At 38.1% G+C, this 20,590-nt stretch overlaps 3 protein-coding genes across 12 annotated transcripts in view; 2 read left to right on the top strand and 1 right to left on the bottom strand.

The window, feature by feature from the left end:
* Positions 1–667: 667 nt before the first annotated feature.
* LOC131463196 (vacuolar protein sorting-associated protein 26B-like) lies at positions 668–4,403 on the top strand. The gene is made up of 6 exons (XM_058634958.1): positions 668–1,366; positions 2,068–2,224; positions 2,387–2,551; positions 2,857–3,032; positions 3,129–3,271; positions 4,116–4,403. Exons 1-6 carry the CDS (start codon positions 1,144–1,146, stop codon positions 4,251–4,253), a joined length of 1,002 nt encoding a protein of 333 aa, XP_058490941.1. The 5' UTR covers positions 668–1,143; the 3' UTR covers positions 4,254–4,403.
* Positions 4,404–5,951: 1,548 nt separating this feature from the next.
* Positions 5,952–10,581, bottom strand: thyn1 (thymocyte nuclear protein 1). 2 transcript variants are annotated; one of them, XM_058634450.1, is made up of 8 exons: positions 10,488–10,581; positions 9,049–9,107; positions 8,038–8,216; positions 7,752–7,820; positions 7,539–7,631; positions 7,335–7,430; positions 6,351–6,501; positions 5,952–6,083 (listed from the first exon to the last, which is right to left on the bottom strand). In XM_058634450.1, the coding sequence occupies exons 2-8, from the start codon at positions 9,095–9,097 to the stop codon at positions 6,037–6,039; spliced, it is 684 nt and encodes a 227-aa protein (XP_058490433.1). In that variant the 5' UTR covers positions 9,098–9,107; positions 10,488–10,581; the 3' UTR covers positions 5,952–6,036. The 2 variants fall into 2 exon arrangements, with proteins under 2 accessions (XP_058490433.1, XP_058490432.1); XM_058634449.1 differs by having other exon boundaries at positions 10,362–10,554.
* Positions 10,582–11,787: 1,206 nt separating this feature from the next.
* Positions 11,788–20,590, top strand: part of synrg (synergin, gamma) — a 43,559-nt gene continuing 34,756 nt past the window's right edge. For 3 of the 9 annotated variants that reach the window (XM_058633268.1, XM_058633269.1, XM_058633267.1), the window contains exons 1-5: positions 11,788–11,894; positions 17,431–17,471; positions 18,269–18,411; positions 18,654–18,781; positions 20,268–20,373. In XM_058633268.1, coding sequence (XP_058489251.1) covers positions 11,860–11,894; positions 17,431–17,471; positions 18,269–18,411; positions 18,654–18,781; positions 20,268–20,373 — 453 coding nt within the window. In that variant the 5' untranslated portion in view covers positions 11,788–11,859. The remainder of the gene's footprint in view (positions 11,895–17,430; positions 17,472–18,268; positions 18,412–18,653; positions 18,782–20,267; positions 20,374–20,590) is intronic. The other 6 variants (XM_058633273.1, XM_058633271.1, XM_058633270.1 and 3 more) reach the window with 3 other exon arrangements.

Raw genomic sequence — 20,590 nt, 5'->3', positions numbered from 1 at the left:
AATACAATATTGTCTGATAATAATAGTTAATATTGCTTAATTATATATAATTAAATCCTAAAAAGCAAGACTTTCAATCACCAACACTTATGTAGATTAATACTTGTGTTTATTTATGTCACTAATAATTATGAACTAAAATCAGTATTTACTAGTTACATTTTAATTTGAAGGTTTTGTATTTTTTTTGTATTTTTATCTAATCATCTTTAACATAGATTAAATAGTTTGGACAACAAAACAATCACAATCAAAAAATAATAACAATAATACTCATAATAATACTAATACTACTAATAATAATATTTATAACAATAATAATAATAAAACATGCAATGTGGGGATAGTTAAATTGGACACTCCAAATTGACCATAGGAGTGAGTGTGAGAGTGAATGGTTGTTTGTCTCTATCTGTGTGTGTGGCCCTGCGATGGACTGGCGAACTGTCCAGGGTGTACCCCGCCTATCGCCCGATGTAGCTGAGATTGGCACAGCACCCCCCGCGACCCTCTGGTTGAGGATAAAGCGGTAGATGATGACTGACTGACTGACAATAATAATCATAATAATATATATAATCATTATTAAATCGCTCGAGCGACCATTTCCGGTGTGAGGGGCGCAACTCTTCTCTGCTCTTATTTTGAAAACCTCCACCCGGAACTAGTCGCGTGGGTGCAGGTGGCGCACTTCCTGTTCGTTTGACAACATTATTCGTACGGCTGTTTTACTTGTGTCAGAGGAAACAAACATGTCGTTTACGTCATCCTCGCTGTGATGACTTCGCTGTGACGTCATCAGGAGGAAACGCAGAAACGGCTTGACCTGCGCGCGGACGCGTTTCTGTGCGTGACTTGGCTTCACCCGTGGAAATGAGCGCTGACATGTAGCTAACGTGGAGTTGTTCTCCTGTGGAACGTTCTCGTCTCTTTCAGGTCGGGGTTTAGGGTCCTTCTCTTTCAGGTCAGGGTTTAGGGTCCTTCGGTTTGCTGTTCGTGCGTTTCCGGTCTTTTGTCGCGCGCCTGTTGTCTACTTTTAGGCGTTAGCAGGGTTGCGTTAGCGGGGTTGCTAACCAACCACGCACACACAAACGGAGCTTTCGCAGTAGCAGCAGCAGCAGCGCAGACCGTCGTGACGTCACAATGAGTTTCTTCAGTTTCGGACAGAGCGCAGAAATCGACGTGGTGCTGAACGACGCGGAGACGAGGAAGAAAGCGGAACACAAGAGCGAGGACGGGAAGAAGGACAAATACTTTCTGTTCTACGACGGAGAAACTGTCAGTGGGAAAGTGAATGTGACCCTGAAGAATCCCGGGAAGAGGCTCGAGCACCAAGGCATCAAGATCGAGTTTGTGGGACAAATAGGTACGGAAGAAAAATCACAAACTTAAAATAATCCAGAAGTGTTAAAGTATTACTATACACTCTACTTTCTGTTAATTCTGTTCACGGGTAGACTATTACTGATTGATCAGACCGATATTTTTGCCATATTTTAATAATCGGCATTGGCCAATTATTATTTATCAGACAGTTATTTACGTTTTTGTTTCTCACAAACTTTATTTGTGTTGTTAGTTACCAAAACTTAATTTAAAGTTTCTCTCTCATGTATTTAATATTAACTTTATCCATTATTTGTATTGAAAATGGTCAATATATTTGTACTGCACTGCAATTCAATATATTTTACTATATCAGCTGGACGGAAATAAAGAATATTGGCTATAAAACATGGACCATAATATGGAAAATGTGGCATTATTTGTCCATTGGCTGCTCAGATTTCCAAACATTGGCATTGAAATATTTAGAATAAAGCCAAAGCATGGAAACATACTAAAATGTTGGACATTTTATGAGCATATTTAGCAGATGATACTGGGCCAAAAAGATAATAATAACTGCGTTATTTCTATCTTCTCAAGTGTCATTATAACATGGAGTTTTCATAAAATAACATGATTCTGAATCAATATCATAAAGTCAGTAGAATTTAATTACAATGTCGATATGCAAATATGTAATTTCCCTCCTTCTTTTCCTTGTATTTGTTGTTCTTTCAGAGCTGTATTACGACAGAGGAAACCATCACGAGTTTGTCTCTCTGGTCAAGGATCTCGCGAGACCTGGTGAAATAACTCAGTCACAGACGTTCGACTTTGAGTTCACTCACGTGGAGAAACCGTACGAGTCGTACACGGGACAGAATGTCAAGCTACGGTTCGTTTGATCATTGACTGTGAAATCAGTGACTCTTTAACTCTGTCGCTCACGTGGGAAACACGACAAAACTGAGCAGTCACACTTTTCTTTATAGATAAATGTTTACATTTATGGTTCAGATGTGATGAAACGTAAACACTTACAGGTTTGTGTTTGCAGATATTTCCTCCGTGCGACAGTCGTCAGACGACTCAATGACCTCAGTAAAGAGCTGGACATCGTTGTCCACACACTGAGCACGTACCCCGAACTCAACTCCTCCATCAAAATGGAAGTCGGAATCGAGGACTGTCTCCACATCGAGTTCGAGTACAACAAGTCCAAGTGAGAGTCGTGGCCTCTTTAATACTTTTACATTCCCTCCTTGCAATATTTTACGTTCCCTCCTCGTAATACTTTTACATTCCCTTGTAATACTTTTGACTTCCCTTGCAAAAGTTATTACGAAAGAATGCAAAAATTCTGCAAGGGAAAGCAAAAGTTTGAGATGGAGGCCCCTGTTTGGCCTCCGTCTCATAGATACACGCTTGCCAAAACTGAAAAAAAGTTCAGTTGCTAGTTTATTTTCACTGTTTAATTTTCATTCTCTGCTTCTGTTTTATTTATTTATCTGCTGTTTTTTTTTCCAGGTACCATTTGAAAGATGTCATTGTTGGAAAAATCTATTTCTTGCTGGTGAGGATTAAGATCAAACACATGGAGATCGACATCATCAAACGTGAAACGACAGGCACCGGACCCAGTGTTTACCACGAAAACGACACCATCGCCAAGTATGAGATCATGGACGGCGCTCCGGTCAGAGGTGAACAGCACTCGCCTGTAATCTTCACCTAATCTCAATCCTCAATTAAGATTAGATAAATATTCATCCTGTTTCCACGGGTTGTATTTTTTTCAGGTGAATCCATTCCCATCCGGTTATTCCTGGCCGGTTATGATCTGACTCCGACGATGCGAGACATCAACAAGAAGTTCTCAGTGCGATATTACCTGAACCTGGTGCTGATCGACGAGGAGGAGAGACGCTACTTCAAACAGCAGGTGGCGCTTTAAGCAAAGAAGAGAACATGCTCAGAATAATGCCACGTTCACAAGTAATCGGGGTTGAGATTCTCCGAATGACGTCACATTCTTTTTGTGTGTGGACACTCGGAAATGTACGACACACTGTACACAAGACACTTTAACTCTTGTGTAAACGTCTGCAGAGAAGAAACCGACAGTTTTGTGACACGATTTGTCGCATAGATCCGTGGCTGTCGTGTCTAGCGTGACAAATGTGTGACGTGATTTGTTGCGTAGCTTAGCGTCTATTGCGCTGCGAGATAATTTTGTGACACGATTTGTCGCATAGCTCCGCAGCCATCGCGTTTATCGTGTCGCAGGATAGATTTGTGATGCGATTTGTTGCATAGCTACGCGTCTATCGTGCTGTGGGATTCATTTTGTGACACGATTTGTCACGTAGCTCCACAGGATCATTTTATGACGTGATTTGCTGCATAGCTCTGCGGCTATCGTGTCTAGCGTGTCGGGTGATAAGTTTGCACCGCGTGCAGGATTATTTTGTGACACGATTTGGCGTATAGCTCTGCAGCCATCGCGTATTTTAAAAAGCCAATTAAAAACGACCATTTCCATTACCATCCGGGATTTAACTGCTGTTCTTCATCCTTATTTATAATTTGTATTTTGTGTATTCTTTTAAAGTGATTTATGTTGATTTCCTCTGCTTTAATTCACGTTAGACAGTCCCATAATTTAACCCTTGAGATTGAAACGCATGCACTTTTTAAAGTTCTTAATTTTTTTTTCCTTTAAGGAGTAACTGCTCCCTCAGTCTCCTCCCAAGCAACTGAAATTCCTTCTTCTTCCCCGTGTGCAGGAAATCACGCTGTGGAGAAAAGGCGACGTGGTGAGGAAGAGCATGTCGCACCAGGCCGCCATCGCCTCCCAGAGGTTCGAGGGCTCGGCAGCGTCAGAGAGCGCACTGGAACAAGCCGCCAAGGAGGAGAGCGGATAGAGACGTCGTTGTCGCCGCCACCGCCCACCGCCAGTCCACGTCTGCGACAAATTAGCCCAACAACTGATCAACAACTCGTCAACAAGCAGCAGGAAGAAGGGAGAGTGACGACACACAGTATGTGACCAATGAAAGCGTTTCTTTTTCAATGAGGGATTTCAAACGGCTGCTGCTGCTGGTCTTCACTTTCCTCATTCATTCATTATTTTTTTCTTTACGGGAATCAAACTAATCACCTGTCACGATATTCACTGTGTAAAAAAAAATCCCTGTATTTTTTAAGATTTCTTGTTTGTTACGTTCTTTAAGCTCGTTTGGGCGTAAAATTCATGCCTTCATTAACGTGACGACAACATGTCCGACATTCCACGTTTAACGTCTTCACATTGTTTCGAAACAGGTCAAGAAATCGGAGGTTAGTTTTTTGCACTGCTTCATTTCGTCTGTTTGGGTTTGTGTTATCGTGTGTTTATATAAAAAAGAAATGGAAGTGAAAACTGGAATCTTTGTTTTTCCTTTTTGACCTTTTTAAGTATTATCTGACACTATTTTTTTTGTTTTTTAAAAACCTGTAAATAAGACCAGAGAAATCCTGTTGCAGCTTGTGTACGTGGATAATAGAGCACACAGCGCCACACAGTGACCGTTCATGTCCGTATGCTTTACCTCAGCATTCCAGTGGTGAGTGTTAGGAACGCGTGTCAAAAAAAAGTCTAATAGTATGAACTTAATCTTCTTTAGAGACTTGACATTTGTGCCTCAGTGTTTCAAGCTAATGAAATCCTCCTGCCTCTAACATAACTTTAGTCTTTTAACCAGAGAAAAATGACAGTACAACTATCTATCTTTTGAAAAATGCTAATTACTAAACCCTCCCTTCCCCCTTGTTCCCCTGAAAGTCAAATAAATGATGCCAAATGAAAAACTAAAAACCGTCAGGGTCTGTTTTTTTTGTGCAGAAATGAATGTGATGACCCTGAACAGAGGGAGCTCCACTGTGCCCCAGGGGACTCTGACCACTCTCCTACCCAGGCTAGGGCCTCCCCTGCCTGGACACAAGCTAGTCATGTTCCCCTTTCCTCCCTGGAGCTCCACGCCACCCCAGGGGACTCTGTTGACTCTCCTATCCAGGCTAGGGCCTCCCTTGCCCGGACACAAGCTTGTCATATTCCACTTTCCTCCCTGGAGCTCCACTCCACCCCAGGGGACTCTGTTGACTCTCCAGCCCAGGCTATTGCCCTGCCACACAAGTCCTGCGTAACCCTTAGGATCCATGGAGCTCCACGTTTGTCACTTTTTGGCCCCAGGGGGCTCCATCCTCTGTCCTACCCAGGCTAGGGCCTCCTTTCTTGGCCACAAGTGGCCCATACATCCTCTTAGTCTTAGTCTAATGGTTTTCAGATTCTTAAATGTGAATCTTTTCTGGTTTCTTTGCTCCGTATAACAAAGAAATCATTAAAACTGAATCATTTTGGTTTGTGAACAAAACAGGACATTTAAGAACATCATGATTTTCAGGTTTTGAAAACACTAATCAACATTTTGACATTTTTTTTGGACAAAACAACTATTAAACATTTTTCAATTAGTTGCAGCCCATAAATCTTACAAACATTAACTCCTTATTCCTGGGTTTCTGATGTATCATAAGTGTGTGTCATTCAGAGCAAGATAAAGAAATCCATAGAAGGTGTCATGTCATGTGACAAAAAATGCATTTATTATATATATAGAATTAAGAAAGTGAGCATCACAAATGCTACAGTTTGACGACGTCCCGTCCTCACAGTGGCTCTTTGTCCTCCAAACTGAGGACAAAGTCAAACTCCTCTGTAAAGAGAAAAAGAACCACAGTCTTCAACAGGGCACTACCTGAATTATTAATATTATTATTATTATTATTACACGACAGTACCCACTCTGTGTTCCCTTGCATTTCTTATCCAAACAGTCAAAAATGCTTTCTCAGGTTGTACACTGAGAGGTGAAATGCTGCCCTCTACAGTTCTCATGGTGGGTTATATTTGTAGTTGGAACTCTCTATTTCTGAGGACCGCTTGGACAGTTATTAACAGACAGTGTTTATTCTTTACGTACCGGTGGTGAGAGGCTGCACTGAGAGTCTGGCCCGAGTAAAAAGGGCCATGTCCTTCAGAGGACCGCCTTTGTCTCGATGCTGCAGGTGGTACTTCTTCAGCTCGGAGAGAGGAATATAACGCGTCATCGTTCTCTGGTACTGGACGTCAACCTGAGATGGGAGAAGACAAAGTGTCCAGACTAAATTTACATTCATCTTGAGGAGGTGAGGTTAAAAAGTATTGTGTGGAGATAATATAAATATATATAAAAAAATATATAAATATACTGTATATATATATATATATATATATGAAGCTGCACCCAGGTCGTTTTTCTCTGGACTCATGAGAAGTTTGAGAGTGACAATACAGTACACTGTAAAGACCTAAAAATTCTACTATAGTTCCAAAATTTACTTATAGTTTCAAATTATACTTAAAGTCTCAAAATCTACTTAAAATTCTACTTATAGTCCCAAAATCTACTTAAAATTCTACTTATAGTCACAAAATCTACTTAAAAAATACTTATAGTTCCAAAATCTACTTAAAATTCTACTTATAGTTCCAAAATCTCCTTATAATCAACCTATAGTTCTAAAATCTACTTAAAATTCCACTTAAAGTTCCAAATTCTACTTAAGAGTCCAAAACATACAGCTAGTTTTTCTACAGGGTATAAATGGTTTATGTTTATTATCAGAAACTCTACCTGTTGAACTAAGTCTGTGTGATAATGTCATATACGTATATAATGTATATATTTTTAGTTTATCTATGTGGATATGAAGCTGCACACGGGTCTTTTTCTCTGGACTCTGGAGAAGTTTGAGAGTGACGATACTGTACACTGAAATAAAATATAATCCACCGTTTATGATCACATGATATGACGTGATCTTAAAATTACACTTATTATTACCTCGCATTTTTAAGATCACTCCTGCTGTATGTCCTTGTCTTTATTTAAATGTTAAATGAAGGATATCATAATTATGTTTACCATGCTCCACTTTGGGTTCTCTGGTTTGCTGCTGGCGTCATAATGGACGTCTTTCCTGTCAAACTGTGTGTGGTCCACGTAAGACTCCTTCACGATCTGAAGAGGACAGAAAGACAGAAAAACATCTGGATATCGCCAAGAAGTTGCGACTTAAAACGTGATTAAATGATCTAAAAAAGGCCTTATTTTAAAGTAAACCCTTACTTTCATGAGTCCTGCGATCCCCGGCTCTTTGCAGTTGCTGTGGTAAAAGAAAGCCAGTTGTCCTTCTTTCATCTGCCTCATAAAGTTCCGTGCCTGCAGGTTCACAGAAGATGACGGCGACAATGACGTTAGTTTTTACGCGCTCACCTCGTCTTTCTCGTCTGTCTCCTAAACATTGTCTTCAAACAGGAGGCGGTAAAGCATAAATCTCACCTGGTAGTTACGGACTCCGTCCCAGCAGCCGGTCTGATCAGGCAGCTTCTTCAGATCCTCGATTCCAAACTGCAGAGTGAACCCACCCATTCATCCATCCAGTCATTCATTCATTCATTAATTTACAGTAAAACTGCAACAATAAATCCACAACTTAGCAACTTACTGAAAACAAAACAAAGGTCATTTAAAAAAAAAATCTACATTTAAATGTCGTATAAAGACATAAGACAATCGTACGTGTTCGTATTATCATATTGTATGTCGTGAGGAGACGTCTCTGTACCTTTACATCGATCCCGTTCTCAAAGCGACTCTCGGGCTCAGACTTCATCAGCCAATGGCAGTGCAGAGAGGAGTCAGCTGATGATGATGGAGTCTTCTGTTTATTTCCTCCACGGTCAACAGAAGCTGCAGTTTTCCTCTTACCGCCAGAGGGCGCTGTTTCACCGTCATCGCCCTTCTCTGCAACGTTAAAGCAACAATTTAATCAAATTCATTACAACTAGGGCTGCAACTAACGATTATTTTCATAATCAATGAATCTGTTGATTATTTTCTCCATTAATCAAGTGAACGTTTGGTCCATAAAATGTCATAAAATATCGATCATTGTTTGTCAAACCTGGAAATGACGATGTTCTCACAAACCAAAATGATTCAGTTTGAATAATTTCATACTTATATGGAGCAAAGAAACCAGAATATTCATATTTAAGAAGCTGAAAAATCACAGAAAGTGGTTTTATTTTTTTTTTAGAAAACACCCCAAATAATGGATTATCAATTAATTTAGTAATCGATTAATTGTTTCAGCCCTAATTACAACGCAATTAAAAATACCAATATATAAAATAATAATACATAAAATACCATTAAGAGTCATTATTAAAAGTCGACCAATGTGGGTTTTTTCTATGGCCGATGACAATTTTTTAGAAATATTAATATTAATTAATGTACATTTTTTGTGGCAGATTTTGCGTTTCTCCTCCATCTGATAAAATTAAACTGTTTCATAATAACAAATAATGCAAAATAATTGTATACAATATACTAATGTTCTGTCTCTTGTCTATTTTAGATTTTTTTTTTAAACAGGTCATCACAAAATTGAAGAAATTAACTTTTGAGAGTTTTTAGCAAATCTGCAACATTTATCAAGTTTCTGAGAACAAAGACTACATTTAATAACGGGTTGATAAATAAATAATATAAAATATCTGCCTGATTAATCAACTTAGCAATTAATGGGTCAACCTCTGGTAATTATGAGTCAGCGTTTTGGTTTGCTTACCTGACTTTGCTGTTTTTTTAACCACTTGGGCCTTTTTCTTGGGTGGCATCTCTCAAACACTATAAAGAAAAATGTGACAGTTTCAATATTTAACATTGTTTACCATTACATTTATTTTTTTACCCTAGATCTAGAGATTATATCAGATTACTGTGACCAGCAAAGCACACTATGAATGTCCTTATTTTAGGGATACATATTTTTTTTGCAGGGGAAAATAATAACATTTTTACTAGTAATTGCAAAAGCACAGAGCTTCCTAAATTGGGGGCTGTGGCCCTCTAGTGGTCCTTCAAGGTATTACAGGTGCACCTTGGAGAAGGTTGTAAAAAATTTCTCCCTTTTTATTAAATCCACTATATTTCAATGGTCAACATATGTTCTTAGTTTTGTTAATAACAAAGGTATTGATGATGTCTATATATTCAGATTTAAATAACTATTAAAAAGGGCGTTGCAGTTATGTTAATCAATATTGAGATTATGATATGTATCTATAGATATTTTTTTAGGGGCCTACTAATTTAGGATTTATGATATTAATAATGATCAGGCATGTATTCTTTACATAAAGGTCTTATCTTGTTACCACAACGCCTCCTACAAGCCAAAGGTATTGTTATCTCTCATGATTACCCAATGCATATTTACTGTAACGCAAATTTAAAATAACAAAAAAATTTGGGTTTTTTTACACAAATATAACGGCAAAATATTTTCGTTTCAATAACTTACAAGCCTCTAAAGTAGCACCTGTTTCAGTAATGAGATTAACTAGTATCTGAGTTTTTTAAATAAAAAAAATGTTTGGTCACTGTAGCATTAGAATTTTATATTTTCTTAGGGTCAAATTCTTGAGTCTGCCATCTTGTGGCGTCAGGTACAAACAAGGCAGAGCGTGCGTTAGCTAACTACACAATACTGATAATTACGATCTTATCTTACTAGGCTACATTTTTACATTTTACAAACTTAAAAAGTAATACTTTTAAAAAAAAAAGATGTGGCTACATTGATGTTGACATCCTTTCTGGCATGTAAAGGCCACCATAGATCCCTGACGCTCTCGGGAAAGAGAAGCATGAGCAAGGACTCATTTTAAATCAATGCAATTTGCAGCCTCATTTTTAGATAACTAACTTACTTTTACACACTTAACCTTTAATTAGCTTCAACAAAATGCTCACTCATCAGTTGGCAGAGATACACGTTGGTACCATGCGCATAAAAACACAGTTTAATCATCATTCTGAAGTTTAAAAACCTGAGCAAAATCCTCAGAAATGACAAGAGATTTGCCGGACTTTTCTTACGTTTTCTCACAACCCTGGATGACACGTATCACAAACCAAACGCTCCTTCCACGGCGTAACAACGGTGGACAGAAAAACACGCGTGTAAATGTGAAACGACTTAATATAATATATTGTGAACTGCACCTTGAGCTGAACAGGATTTTAGGGGAAGTTGACAGCCGTGAAAACCCGCCGAAAAGTGCGCACCGCTCACGTCACGTGACCGCGACAGAGTTGATAGAGCACTTGATTTGTTCACCGACGCCTCCCGTCGTCGAGGAGGGGGGAAACGAGAGCTGTAGCCCGCGGAAATGACGTATAAACCTAAATTAATAATAATCTACGTGAAGAAAAACATCGCGATTCGTTACAGTTCGCGGCTACAGAAGGTTTAAAGGGACAATGACAATATTTCCACAGCACACATTATTATTGTGACTGGCATTATTCATATTAGTAGTATTTATTGATAAATGATCATTATTTTGTCTTCATAGACTTATCTTATCCTCGTGTACATAAAATTGAGAATAACAAAGAGAATAATGAGAGTATTTCTTATCTGTGTAGAAATAGTGGCTGATTCTTTTCAGACATATGAGAAATGCCACCCTCCAGTGGCAGAAGTTAAGTGTTACACGTTTGCAGAGTGAAATAATTGTGAAATTGTTGTTATTCATGGTAGCTAACGCCATACACGACGCAATTTTGGCAGTAAATTTAATTTTTCAGACCACTTTTCTGCTGATATGGCAGCGTGAGCAAACTAATGGCGTGTTGTAGTTGTAGGTCGGAATTCCCCACTTGAAGACAGGTAAGCCGCTTAGAGTTAGATTTCCGACTATTGCTAATAATTGCTAATAATGGATATCCTGATACATCTGCATCCATGCTTTATTCTGACTTCTCACATGGAACATGATCAGTTCCGATGTATGATGTAAATGGAACGCAGCACAAGTCATGCGACATCTGGAGCCTAAAGTGACGTTTATTTTGACATAAATGAACAAATAAAGACAAAAAATTTTTTTATAGAAAAGTAATTATAATTGAAAAATGTAATATCGTTATATCATAAAAAATATCTTCACATATTTTACTTTATATTTATGTTTCTCTTTTTTTAATGAGTTCTCTTTGTTTTTGTATTTGTATTAAATTTTCTCATATTATTTTGCACCAACCAAATATAGTGCACTCGTATTGTGTTAGTGTTACCCAGCTATAAACCCCATAATAATAATAATAATTATAATAATAATAGTCTAACCTATATTTTATCATGACAAGCTCTACTAAGAGCTGCCATAAAAAATAGGTTACAGTAGTTTCACAGAAACGTCATTTTCTGTACCTTTCTGTACCATTTATCGCCGTTATCATCGTCGTCATCATCACTGACGTCACAGTACGTATCTGTTTACCTGACAGCACAAACCCAGGACTCAAACTCCCATTGTGCCTCTCGTCACTGCTGACGTCACCCTGCTACGAGTGACTGGCTGGTTTCAAGATGGCGCTGCGGCCAGGATCTGGAGGAGGCAGCAGGTATTTTAAACCTCTTTTTAAATCAACTCTCCGTCGAGAAATCGTCCGTGTTTGCAACGTAGGAACCCGTGAAAAGCGTTTCGGTCTCGGGGGAGAGCTGTAAACGCGGCGCAGGTGCCCGGGTTGCTTTTATTGTTGGTATGTGTGTGCTGATGAGCTGGCCGGTTGTCAGGTGTCACAGCTAACGTTAGCTCGCTGTTTCTGCCTCTCCCTGTCACTGGGCTGTTACGTACTAACCGATTATTCCCCCCCCCCCCTCGATTAATCGCTCAATTGTTGGGTCCGTAAGGTGTGAGAAAGTGTCTAAACCTTTAAAATAAGGACGCACGATATTGGGCTATTTCTCAATATCCGATATGCTGATGTATCGGGAGTGCTTGGGCCAATAGCTGACACCGATATATTGCATAGGTAATCTAGTCTCTTCTGTAGATAAATTAACATTATATTTTTCGTAGCAGATGAAAATATATGTTTTCTAGCAGTCTATTTAGCCTACTGTTGTAATCATTAGTCATATCAGCAGGCGTGTTTGCCGATATTTGGTAATCTATTTTAAAGCTAATATTTGCAGATACTGATATTATGGCGATAATATCATGCTTCCCTAAGTTAAATCAACAATGTCTCTTTATTTTGTCATCAAAGAAAATCGGTTTTTCTGGTTTTTTCATCATGAAGGACAAAAAATTAAATTCACATGTAAGAAACTGAAAAAGCAAAATTATTTGTTTGATTAAAAGAAAAAAGAAAAGAGTCTAACAATTAATCAACTGATAAACAATAAATGATTGTGCTACCAGAGTGGACCAGTATCAATTTTGTAATAATAATAATATTTACACATTATGTTCATGACAATATCATAATAATAACACATTCACTCTATTCTCTCGAAAGGTTATTATATCTCTTGCTCTTTTGAAAGCTAATGATTAATGAGACATTTATTTCGAAATAAATTATACAAAAGGTTTTATTTCCTGAAGTTATCATACTTGGAAGAGATATTTTGCTAATAACTTAGCTATGCTAGCCTTGTATTGTGTCAGTAAAAGTGGGAAGTGTTTAAGAACATGGGGTTCATGTTATGTGAAGGTTTGACAGATTGTTTTTAAAGAGCTTATTTTTTACTTTTTTTATGTTGGGATGTGATAATATGCGATATTACCAGACATTGCGATAAAAAGCGACATCATTCATAATAGGGTAGAAACGCTAGAGTCCACAATAGAGACCAAACGATACACAATAACATTGTGCATAGGGATGTCCTGAGTCCGATACTGATAGCAAAACCTCAAGTATCTTTTGATACCGATATTATTCCGATACAGTCATTTATAAACTTTGAAGCTGTTAACACATTTGTGTTGAGTCATTTCAAAGACATGATTCTCCAACGACGTAACAAATATTGTTCTCCCCAAAAGAAGATATAAACAGCCCCCCAAAATGCTTTTGCTGATATTTATTTATATTTTTACAGTGAAGCATGCGATTATATAGGATTTTTGGATGGTATCGGATTCTATGTTTTTATCTGTCAAATATCCAATCTAGTGATTTTGACCAGTATCAGACCGATACCAACCGATACCGATTTCCATCCCTAATTGTGCATTGCGATAAAATTCTCACAATAAGTAGATTATTTTTGGTGGATATTTTCTTAAAGTTTACACGGGCAGAAAGCCGTGTCTTTTTATGTCTATGAATCTTTTAAAACCAAAAAGTTGCCTACTTTAACAATTATAACAGTTTTGTTGTGAATTCTGATTATTTTAGTTAGAATTTCTTTTTGTTGGGGTAGCCTTTATTTACCTCTTGTTAACACGTCTTTATTCAATTACATAACAAACCCTGTCACACACCACATACATACTCCTCTCTGTCTTCACAGTATGTGAGGTAGGAGTTAAAAAGTATTTTATTGAAGCTGTAAGATGTTGTTCTGCAGTGGCAGAGGAGGAGGAAGAAAAGCCTCATGTGTTTTTCATGGACTGAACTGGAGCAGCTTTAATAATAGATCCTCACGTTCTGAGTCTCCTGACGACGCAGGTGATACTGATCTGACAGGTGAAACCAAAGACGTCACGTCTGACTGTGTGGACAGTGAGAAAGAGCTGCTGATCTTTTTTTTTTATTCTGCTGATGTCTGGATGGATTCTGGAAGTGAAATTACACACAAATAACCACTGTAGCGACACTGGATGATTGTGTTTTTGTCCAGAAATCAACAAAATGTGAGAATTTGTTTTATATTAGTGCCCGAACTTTAACTTCCATTGATGATCCACAGATAGAAAGGATTGTATTTCTCATTTCAAGTGTCTGTTTCCTGCAGAACATTTAAATCTCTCTCTCATCTATCTTTCCAAAACTATACGTGATGTGAATGAAATAATGATTTGGATAGTTTTGGTGGAAAACCAGGAGGTGGCGCAGTGGTGTAGTAAAGTATCAGTATTATTCATACACGTTAATGAAAGTAAGTAAATAAATCAAGGCGTATCACTTTATTTTTTTACCACTTAAGTCGATTTGTTTTTCAGCTTCAAACAAACCTAATAAAAGGAATGAATGAATTTGGCTGTTTTAAGACAAAGTTTTTATATCGCTTACTTTTGCGTCATGTGAGTGTAAACCCGTGAGTGTGTGACAGAGATGCATGATTTCTATATGACAAGGTCGTCATGGCTCTATTGTGCAGATTTCTTTGTACTCGGAAGACTCACCGTAGACGGATGACCTACTGAATGTCTCCTGATGCTCCATTGTATCACAATGAATGTCTTATTCTGTAGTCGAGGTCGACCATGTGGGATGTTCTGTGGCTGATGCTGGTTCTTTTTTTTTTTTTAGAAATCAGAGCAGCTGATGGTATATATTTAGTCCATTTTCTTTTTTTCCTCCACCTGGTTAAATAAAACTCTTTAATGGTAAAAAATGATACCATAACATCCCTGGTCTGTCTCCTACAATCTACATTGTATGTCAATCACTGTGTGTACAGTATTTTAAAGTAAACTATTGTATTAATGTTCAGGTTGCAAAAGGGGTGGAAAATATCCACAGAAAATCAAAATGATTGAGAATTAACTGGGAATGTTGTATAACTTAAGAAACTGTCATGTACAGATATAAACATTTAGTTTTGTCATAAGCAGACGTGCAAGCAAAAACATGACAGGTTAATTTGTGAGTAGAACTTTGCTTAATTCTTTCATTGAACACCAAAACATGAATGTTGAGTGAAATATTCCTTACCAAAAAAAGGAACAGTTGGGGCTAGAGCTGAAACAATTACTCGATTAATCAATCACTATATTAATCGTCATCTATTTTGATCATCGAATAATGGGTTTTAAGCTTTTTTTCATGATTAAAACAAGATTTCTGATTGTTTCAGCTTCTTAAATGTGAATATTTTCTTATAACAAAGAAATCTTTAAAAACAGAATAATTTTTGTTTTTGGACAAAAACAAGACGCTTGAGAACGTCATCATTTCCAGGTTTGACAAAAACTGATGGACATTTTTTAACATTTTCTGACATTTTATGGACCAAACGATGACTCGATTAATCGTGAAAATAACCTTCAGTTGCTGCTCTGGTGGTTTCTGGTTCTATTCCTAATGGAAAAATACGTACTATACTGTACCAAACTAAACTGCTCTCACTGGAAACACAGAAACACATGCTTGTGATTGAGGAATAACATTGATATTCAAATGTATTTTCATCAAATCTGGACTTTTTTTAGCTACAGATTATGCTACATTGTTATTTACCAAATATATTTAAGTTCCTAACCTTAAATGTTGAACATTTCCACTTTATTCTCGTAATTCCAATGGAAAGTTTCCAATTTTGACAATTCACATGGTTTTTGCAGCCTTTACATGAAACAGATCATGTATATAGATATGAAATAGGTCAAAAACCAAAAGAAATGTAACTTTTAGATAGATAAAGATAAAAATAGGGATGGACATTTGTAAGCAAAAAGGCTATTTGAATATTCAATTTTAAAGTTTAACTGTAATTATACCTTTTAATTAAAACAAGTTCCTCTGATTTTTCAGTTGTTCTGCTTTCTTTGCTCCATGTAACAGAAATCATTCAAACTGGAATCATTCTTGGTTTGTGTACAAAAACAAGACATTTGAGAAACACCATCATTTGACAATAATCAACAATTCCTGACATTTTATGGCCCAATATTAATTTACAGGGACAAACAATTGACGATGAATTTGATTATGAAATGAATGAATGAATCATTGCAGCTGAAAATTTTAGCTTGGTGTCCTTGGGCGATAACGAAGACAACAGAGCCTCTGTATTTTTGTCTCCCACTCGTCCACAGCTGTGTTGATTACAGGACAAAGACGCTGGCGTCCACACAGCTGCTGTCACAGCTTATCCCTCTCTATGTTAATCTGTAGCTCTGCTCTGCTATGACCTGATATCTGCAGCAGAACGCAGCACAGCCGCACTTCTCCAATAAAAGCTCTTTAAGCTGCACATTCCACACAAAGCAGATTACGACTTGGAAATGATGAATCGGAAAAAACGAATTTAGCTGTTATCTATTTTTTCTCCACTTGGCAGCCGTGGAAATGACTTTCACTCTATCGAGTTTGTGAAATATTCACTTTAAAGTATGGATGTCTTGATCCAAAAATGATATCAGATATCGGTCCGATATCAGCCAAAAAATGAGTATCGGATTATATCGGACTGCCTCTAAAATCTCGATATAAGCACTCCGATACAAGCAGTCCATTATGCTCGAGCACTTCTATCCAGCAGTGCCTGTTGTGAGCACGTGGGCTCTGCGTGTTGGATGCATGTAGAGCCCACATGATCACAACAACAGTGTGTGTGTGCTACTGCTATTTTCAGAGGCTAGGAAGCTGCACAGCGAGCGTGAGCTAGCCGTTAGCACAAACAAACACTTCCTGTGTGCAGCACGGGAATGCAACTGTGCCACATGACCCTTTTATTGTGTGTGAGAGCCCATTTGACCAGTGTTTTTAAAATATAAATGTTTTTTATTTTGCGAGTTGCGAATAAAAAACAAAAGCTGTAAGTCCCTCACTGCATCTCGAGGTTGTGGAGGGTGAAAGTCGACGTGCTGCCGTCTCAGGGAAGCAAAGGAAGGCCCAGCTGGCTCGTTGATATCGTTTGTTTATGCCTCGTCAGTTCCAGCCTGAAGACGCGAGCTGTAATAAGTGATTTGACAAATAGCTGAAGGCCTGTGTGTGGTTTGGCTCGGCTCGGAGAACAGACTCTGTCGGTTTTGGAGAGACCTCCAACGATTAAAGGCCCAGACTGTGACGAGAGTCCAAGTCGCCCGTGGAAACAAAACGCCACCAGTTCTGGCATTCTCTCTCACTTCTGACATAAAATAAACATTTTGAAGCATCACTAGAGGGGGATTGAAGCTGTTTGTTGATCTCACAGACTAAGTAGATATAAAAACTTTTCATCTGAGCTGATTTTTAATGTTTATTTTTCCTCCTATAGTTTCATGTATCCTGTTGGAGGAGGTCTGGGGCCGCCTCAAGGTGAGTTACTCTGCAGTTATCACCCAAATACGTGTCACCAGGTTTATCAGCAGTTGACCAAATAAACAGAAACACATTTATTTTCTACTTCTGATAAAGACAAAAAGTAGAGGCAGTACAAAGAGGTAAAGAGAAACCTAAACTACATCATAAAGTAAACTTGGGCAGCATTTTTTTCGGTTTATGAAAACAAAACTGTGTAAACTTGCATCAAAAAATAAGTAGATTTTACAATGTAAACGAGAATTCTAATTGCATATAAGCACCTATTTAAGTTACTCCAAATCCTGTTGTCAGCGGTTTACCGTTCGGGGAGCGTTTATTTCACCTCACTCGTCCAGGTGCTGTATGATATCAGTATATTCTGATGCTAGCAATAAAAATGCTAGTTAATAAAATCGTAAAAAGTGCCAGCCAAATTTCCCGAAACTTGGTGGGAAGATGTTAGAGACCAAGACGAACATAAAAGATCAACCATGGCCTCAACTCAACAGGAAGTCGGCCATTTGGAATGTTGGCGTCCATTTTGCCCATTTGCACCCTACGTAAATGAGCTAGGCACGTCAAAGTATCAAAAAGTTATCGGAAGTTATTGCGGATTTGGAAGTGAGGTGCTGCACTCCCCGACTTGCGAGGGCACGCAAGGGCCCTATCATGACAGTGCAGTCCTAGTTTACTTTAGATTTTTTCTAGTTATTGAGCACACTGTGATATTTAGCCATATCTGCTGTAAGCAATGACTGCATTTATACAGTGTGTTTGTGTGTGTGTGTGTGTGTGTGTGTGTGTGCGCGCAGGTCTGGTCCCCATGCAGCAGCAACAGCAGCAGCATCAACAACAGCAGGGTTTCCCTATGGTTCCTGTCATGCAGCCGAACATGCAAGGCATGATGGGAATGAACTTTGGGGGTCAGATGAATCCAGGAGCCATGACCATGCAGGTGAGTTTTTATTTATCTTCTAGACTGATTATTTTCTATAGAATTTGTCCCAATATTTGTTCCTTTATACATTTTGCTTTAATTAATAAATACATAATTGTGTTACTTTGATTTAACAATGGAGGCCTTTAGAAAAAGCCTCTTAACCCTGTTCTGAACATTGTTTTTCCATCATTATTACCAATAATATAGAAAATGTTGTTTCTGTTATCTTACATGTTTGTTTTACTAAATCCTGACAGGGTGGGATGGCGATTGGGATGCAGGCGCCTGGGATGCAGTTCCTGGGTCAGCCTCAGTTTATGGGTATGAGACCTGCAGGACCTCAGTTCACAGCTGACATGCAGAAACAGATGGCTGAGGAGCATCAGTAAGACTTTTTTTAACACGTATTTCATCACAGAGACTCTGCTCACTTTAAACTAATGTGGGAAAACAGACTTTTATTTAGTTTAATTTCTGTAGAATTGGTCAGAATTGGACTTGGTTTTTACCTCTGGTGTCAGTGTGAGGGTCATGGTAATTGTTTGTTTTTGTCTTCACTATCAATCTGTACATCTACTTGGAATTTTCTATCCATTTTCATCCAAACTTTTCATGGCAACTTTCAGTGATATCACTCGGCTCGTTTTCATGCACAGTTTAATCTGGCTAAGGCCGTAGCCGACTAAGACAGGCAATCAGACAACTGGCAGAGTCCGAGTATACACGCAGAGGAGGAATTGGCCGTGAATTTAATCAGTTTCTTGTTGACCTTTATGTCACAGAAATTAGATACAAATTAGATGGAGCATGGCTCTTGTGGTTATCATCTTTCCAAAGAAAGACGCCACCGTCACAGTTAATACGTCGTCTCCTTCTACTTCCGGGTCCAAGACCAGGGAGGACATTTTGGTGTGCGAGCACAACGCCAAGTCTGACTCCAGTCTGACTATGAATCGCATTATCCAGTTATGTTAGTCCGACTAAAAGACCAGCTCGGTTTTAGTCGGATAAATGTGTTCACATGACATAAAGAAAACCGAATTATTGTCTTAGTCCGACAAAAATCAGACGTTTAACATGAATGTAAACACACTGACTGTGTTTCACTCACCTTTTACACAAGGAGCCACTTTGAAAAAAAAAAAAAAAAAATCGATCGCGAACCAATACACTTTTTAAGTATAAATCACAACAAGGCTACATTTCTGACTTTTTCTGTAAGAACTTGTATTATTTTGAACTGTTAAACCATTAAACCAGACTTTTTCAATGAGATACCTTCATTTTATATACGGTATCGTCTGTGAGCCATCTGAGGGTCTTTGTGAACGACTGTATTATGTTCCTATCAGCATCATCTCTACCTGGAAGCCAAATGCCAAGAAATATGTTTCTTTTTTTAGCAGAATGTTAGATTTTTAAGCTATTTTTTCCCACAGCTGCTGTTTTTAATCTTGTCTCTTTATCTTATCTTGGTTCTATCCCAATTTTTATAATTACAAAAATATACAAAAAAAAATAAATGCATATACAATTTGTGATATACTGTGTTTTTATATGTGAAAAACAGTAGCTTGGTTATTAAATACGACCACGAAAGACAGAAAAAGACAAACAGACAGACCTTATTTTTGAACGCGTAAGTAACTAGAGATCTGACTTCTATTTTATACTGGAAATACTGGAAGTGTGGCACTTCCAGTATTTGTTTCCTCCATCACATAAAATCTTGATAGAGTGAGTTTGCTTCAACAATCGATAACAAATGAAAACAGCAGGTCAGGGAAGTCTGATCCTGTCTCGGAAGTCTCTCACACAAATTAGTTTTGTCCTCTTTTCCAAATATTCTCTGTTGTCTTTGCACCTTTCAGAAAGCGTCTAGAGCAGCAGCAAAAGATGTTGGAGGAAGACAGGAAGAGACGACAGTTTGAGGAACAGAAACAGAAGCTGAGGCTGCTCAGCAGCGTCAAACCCAAGGTGAATCTCTCTCTCCCCCCCGCCACCCCCCTCTCTGTCTCTCTCCACAAAGGGCAATTCAATTACTACAGACTTAAAAATCCTGAAAACGTTGCGTTAATCTCCAACATTTAGTAAAGGAAATGTCTAAAATGTTAATATTTAACTAGAGCTGAAACAATTAATAGATGAATCGATTATTAATCGATTACTAAATTAATCGACAACTATTTTGATA

This window comes from Solea solea, chromosome 7 (assembly GCF_958295425.1).
Source record: "Solea solea chromosome 7, fSolSol10.1, whole genome shotgun sequence".
In the NCBI taxonomy this organism is placed as follows: domain Eukaryota; kingdom Metazoa; phylum Chordata; class Actinopteri; order Pleuronectiformes; family Soleidae; genus Solea; species Solea solea.
The sequence above is the reverse complement of the archived record's forward strand: the minus strand, read 5'-3'. Positions and strand labels throughout refer to the sequence as shown.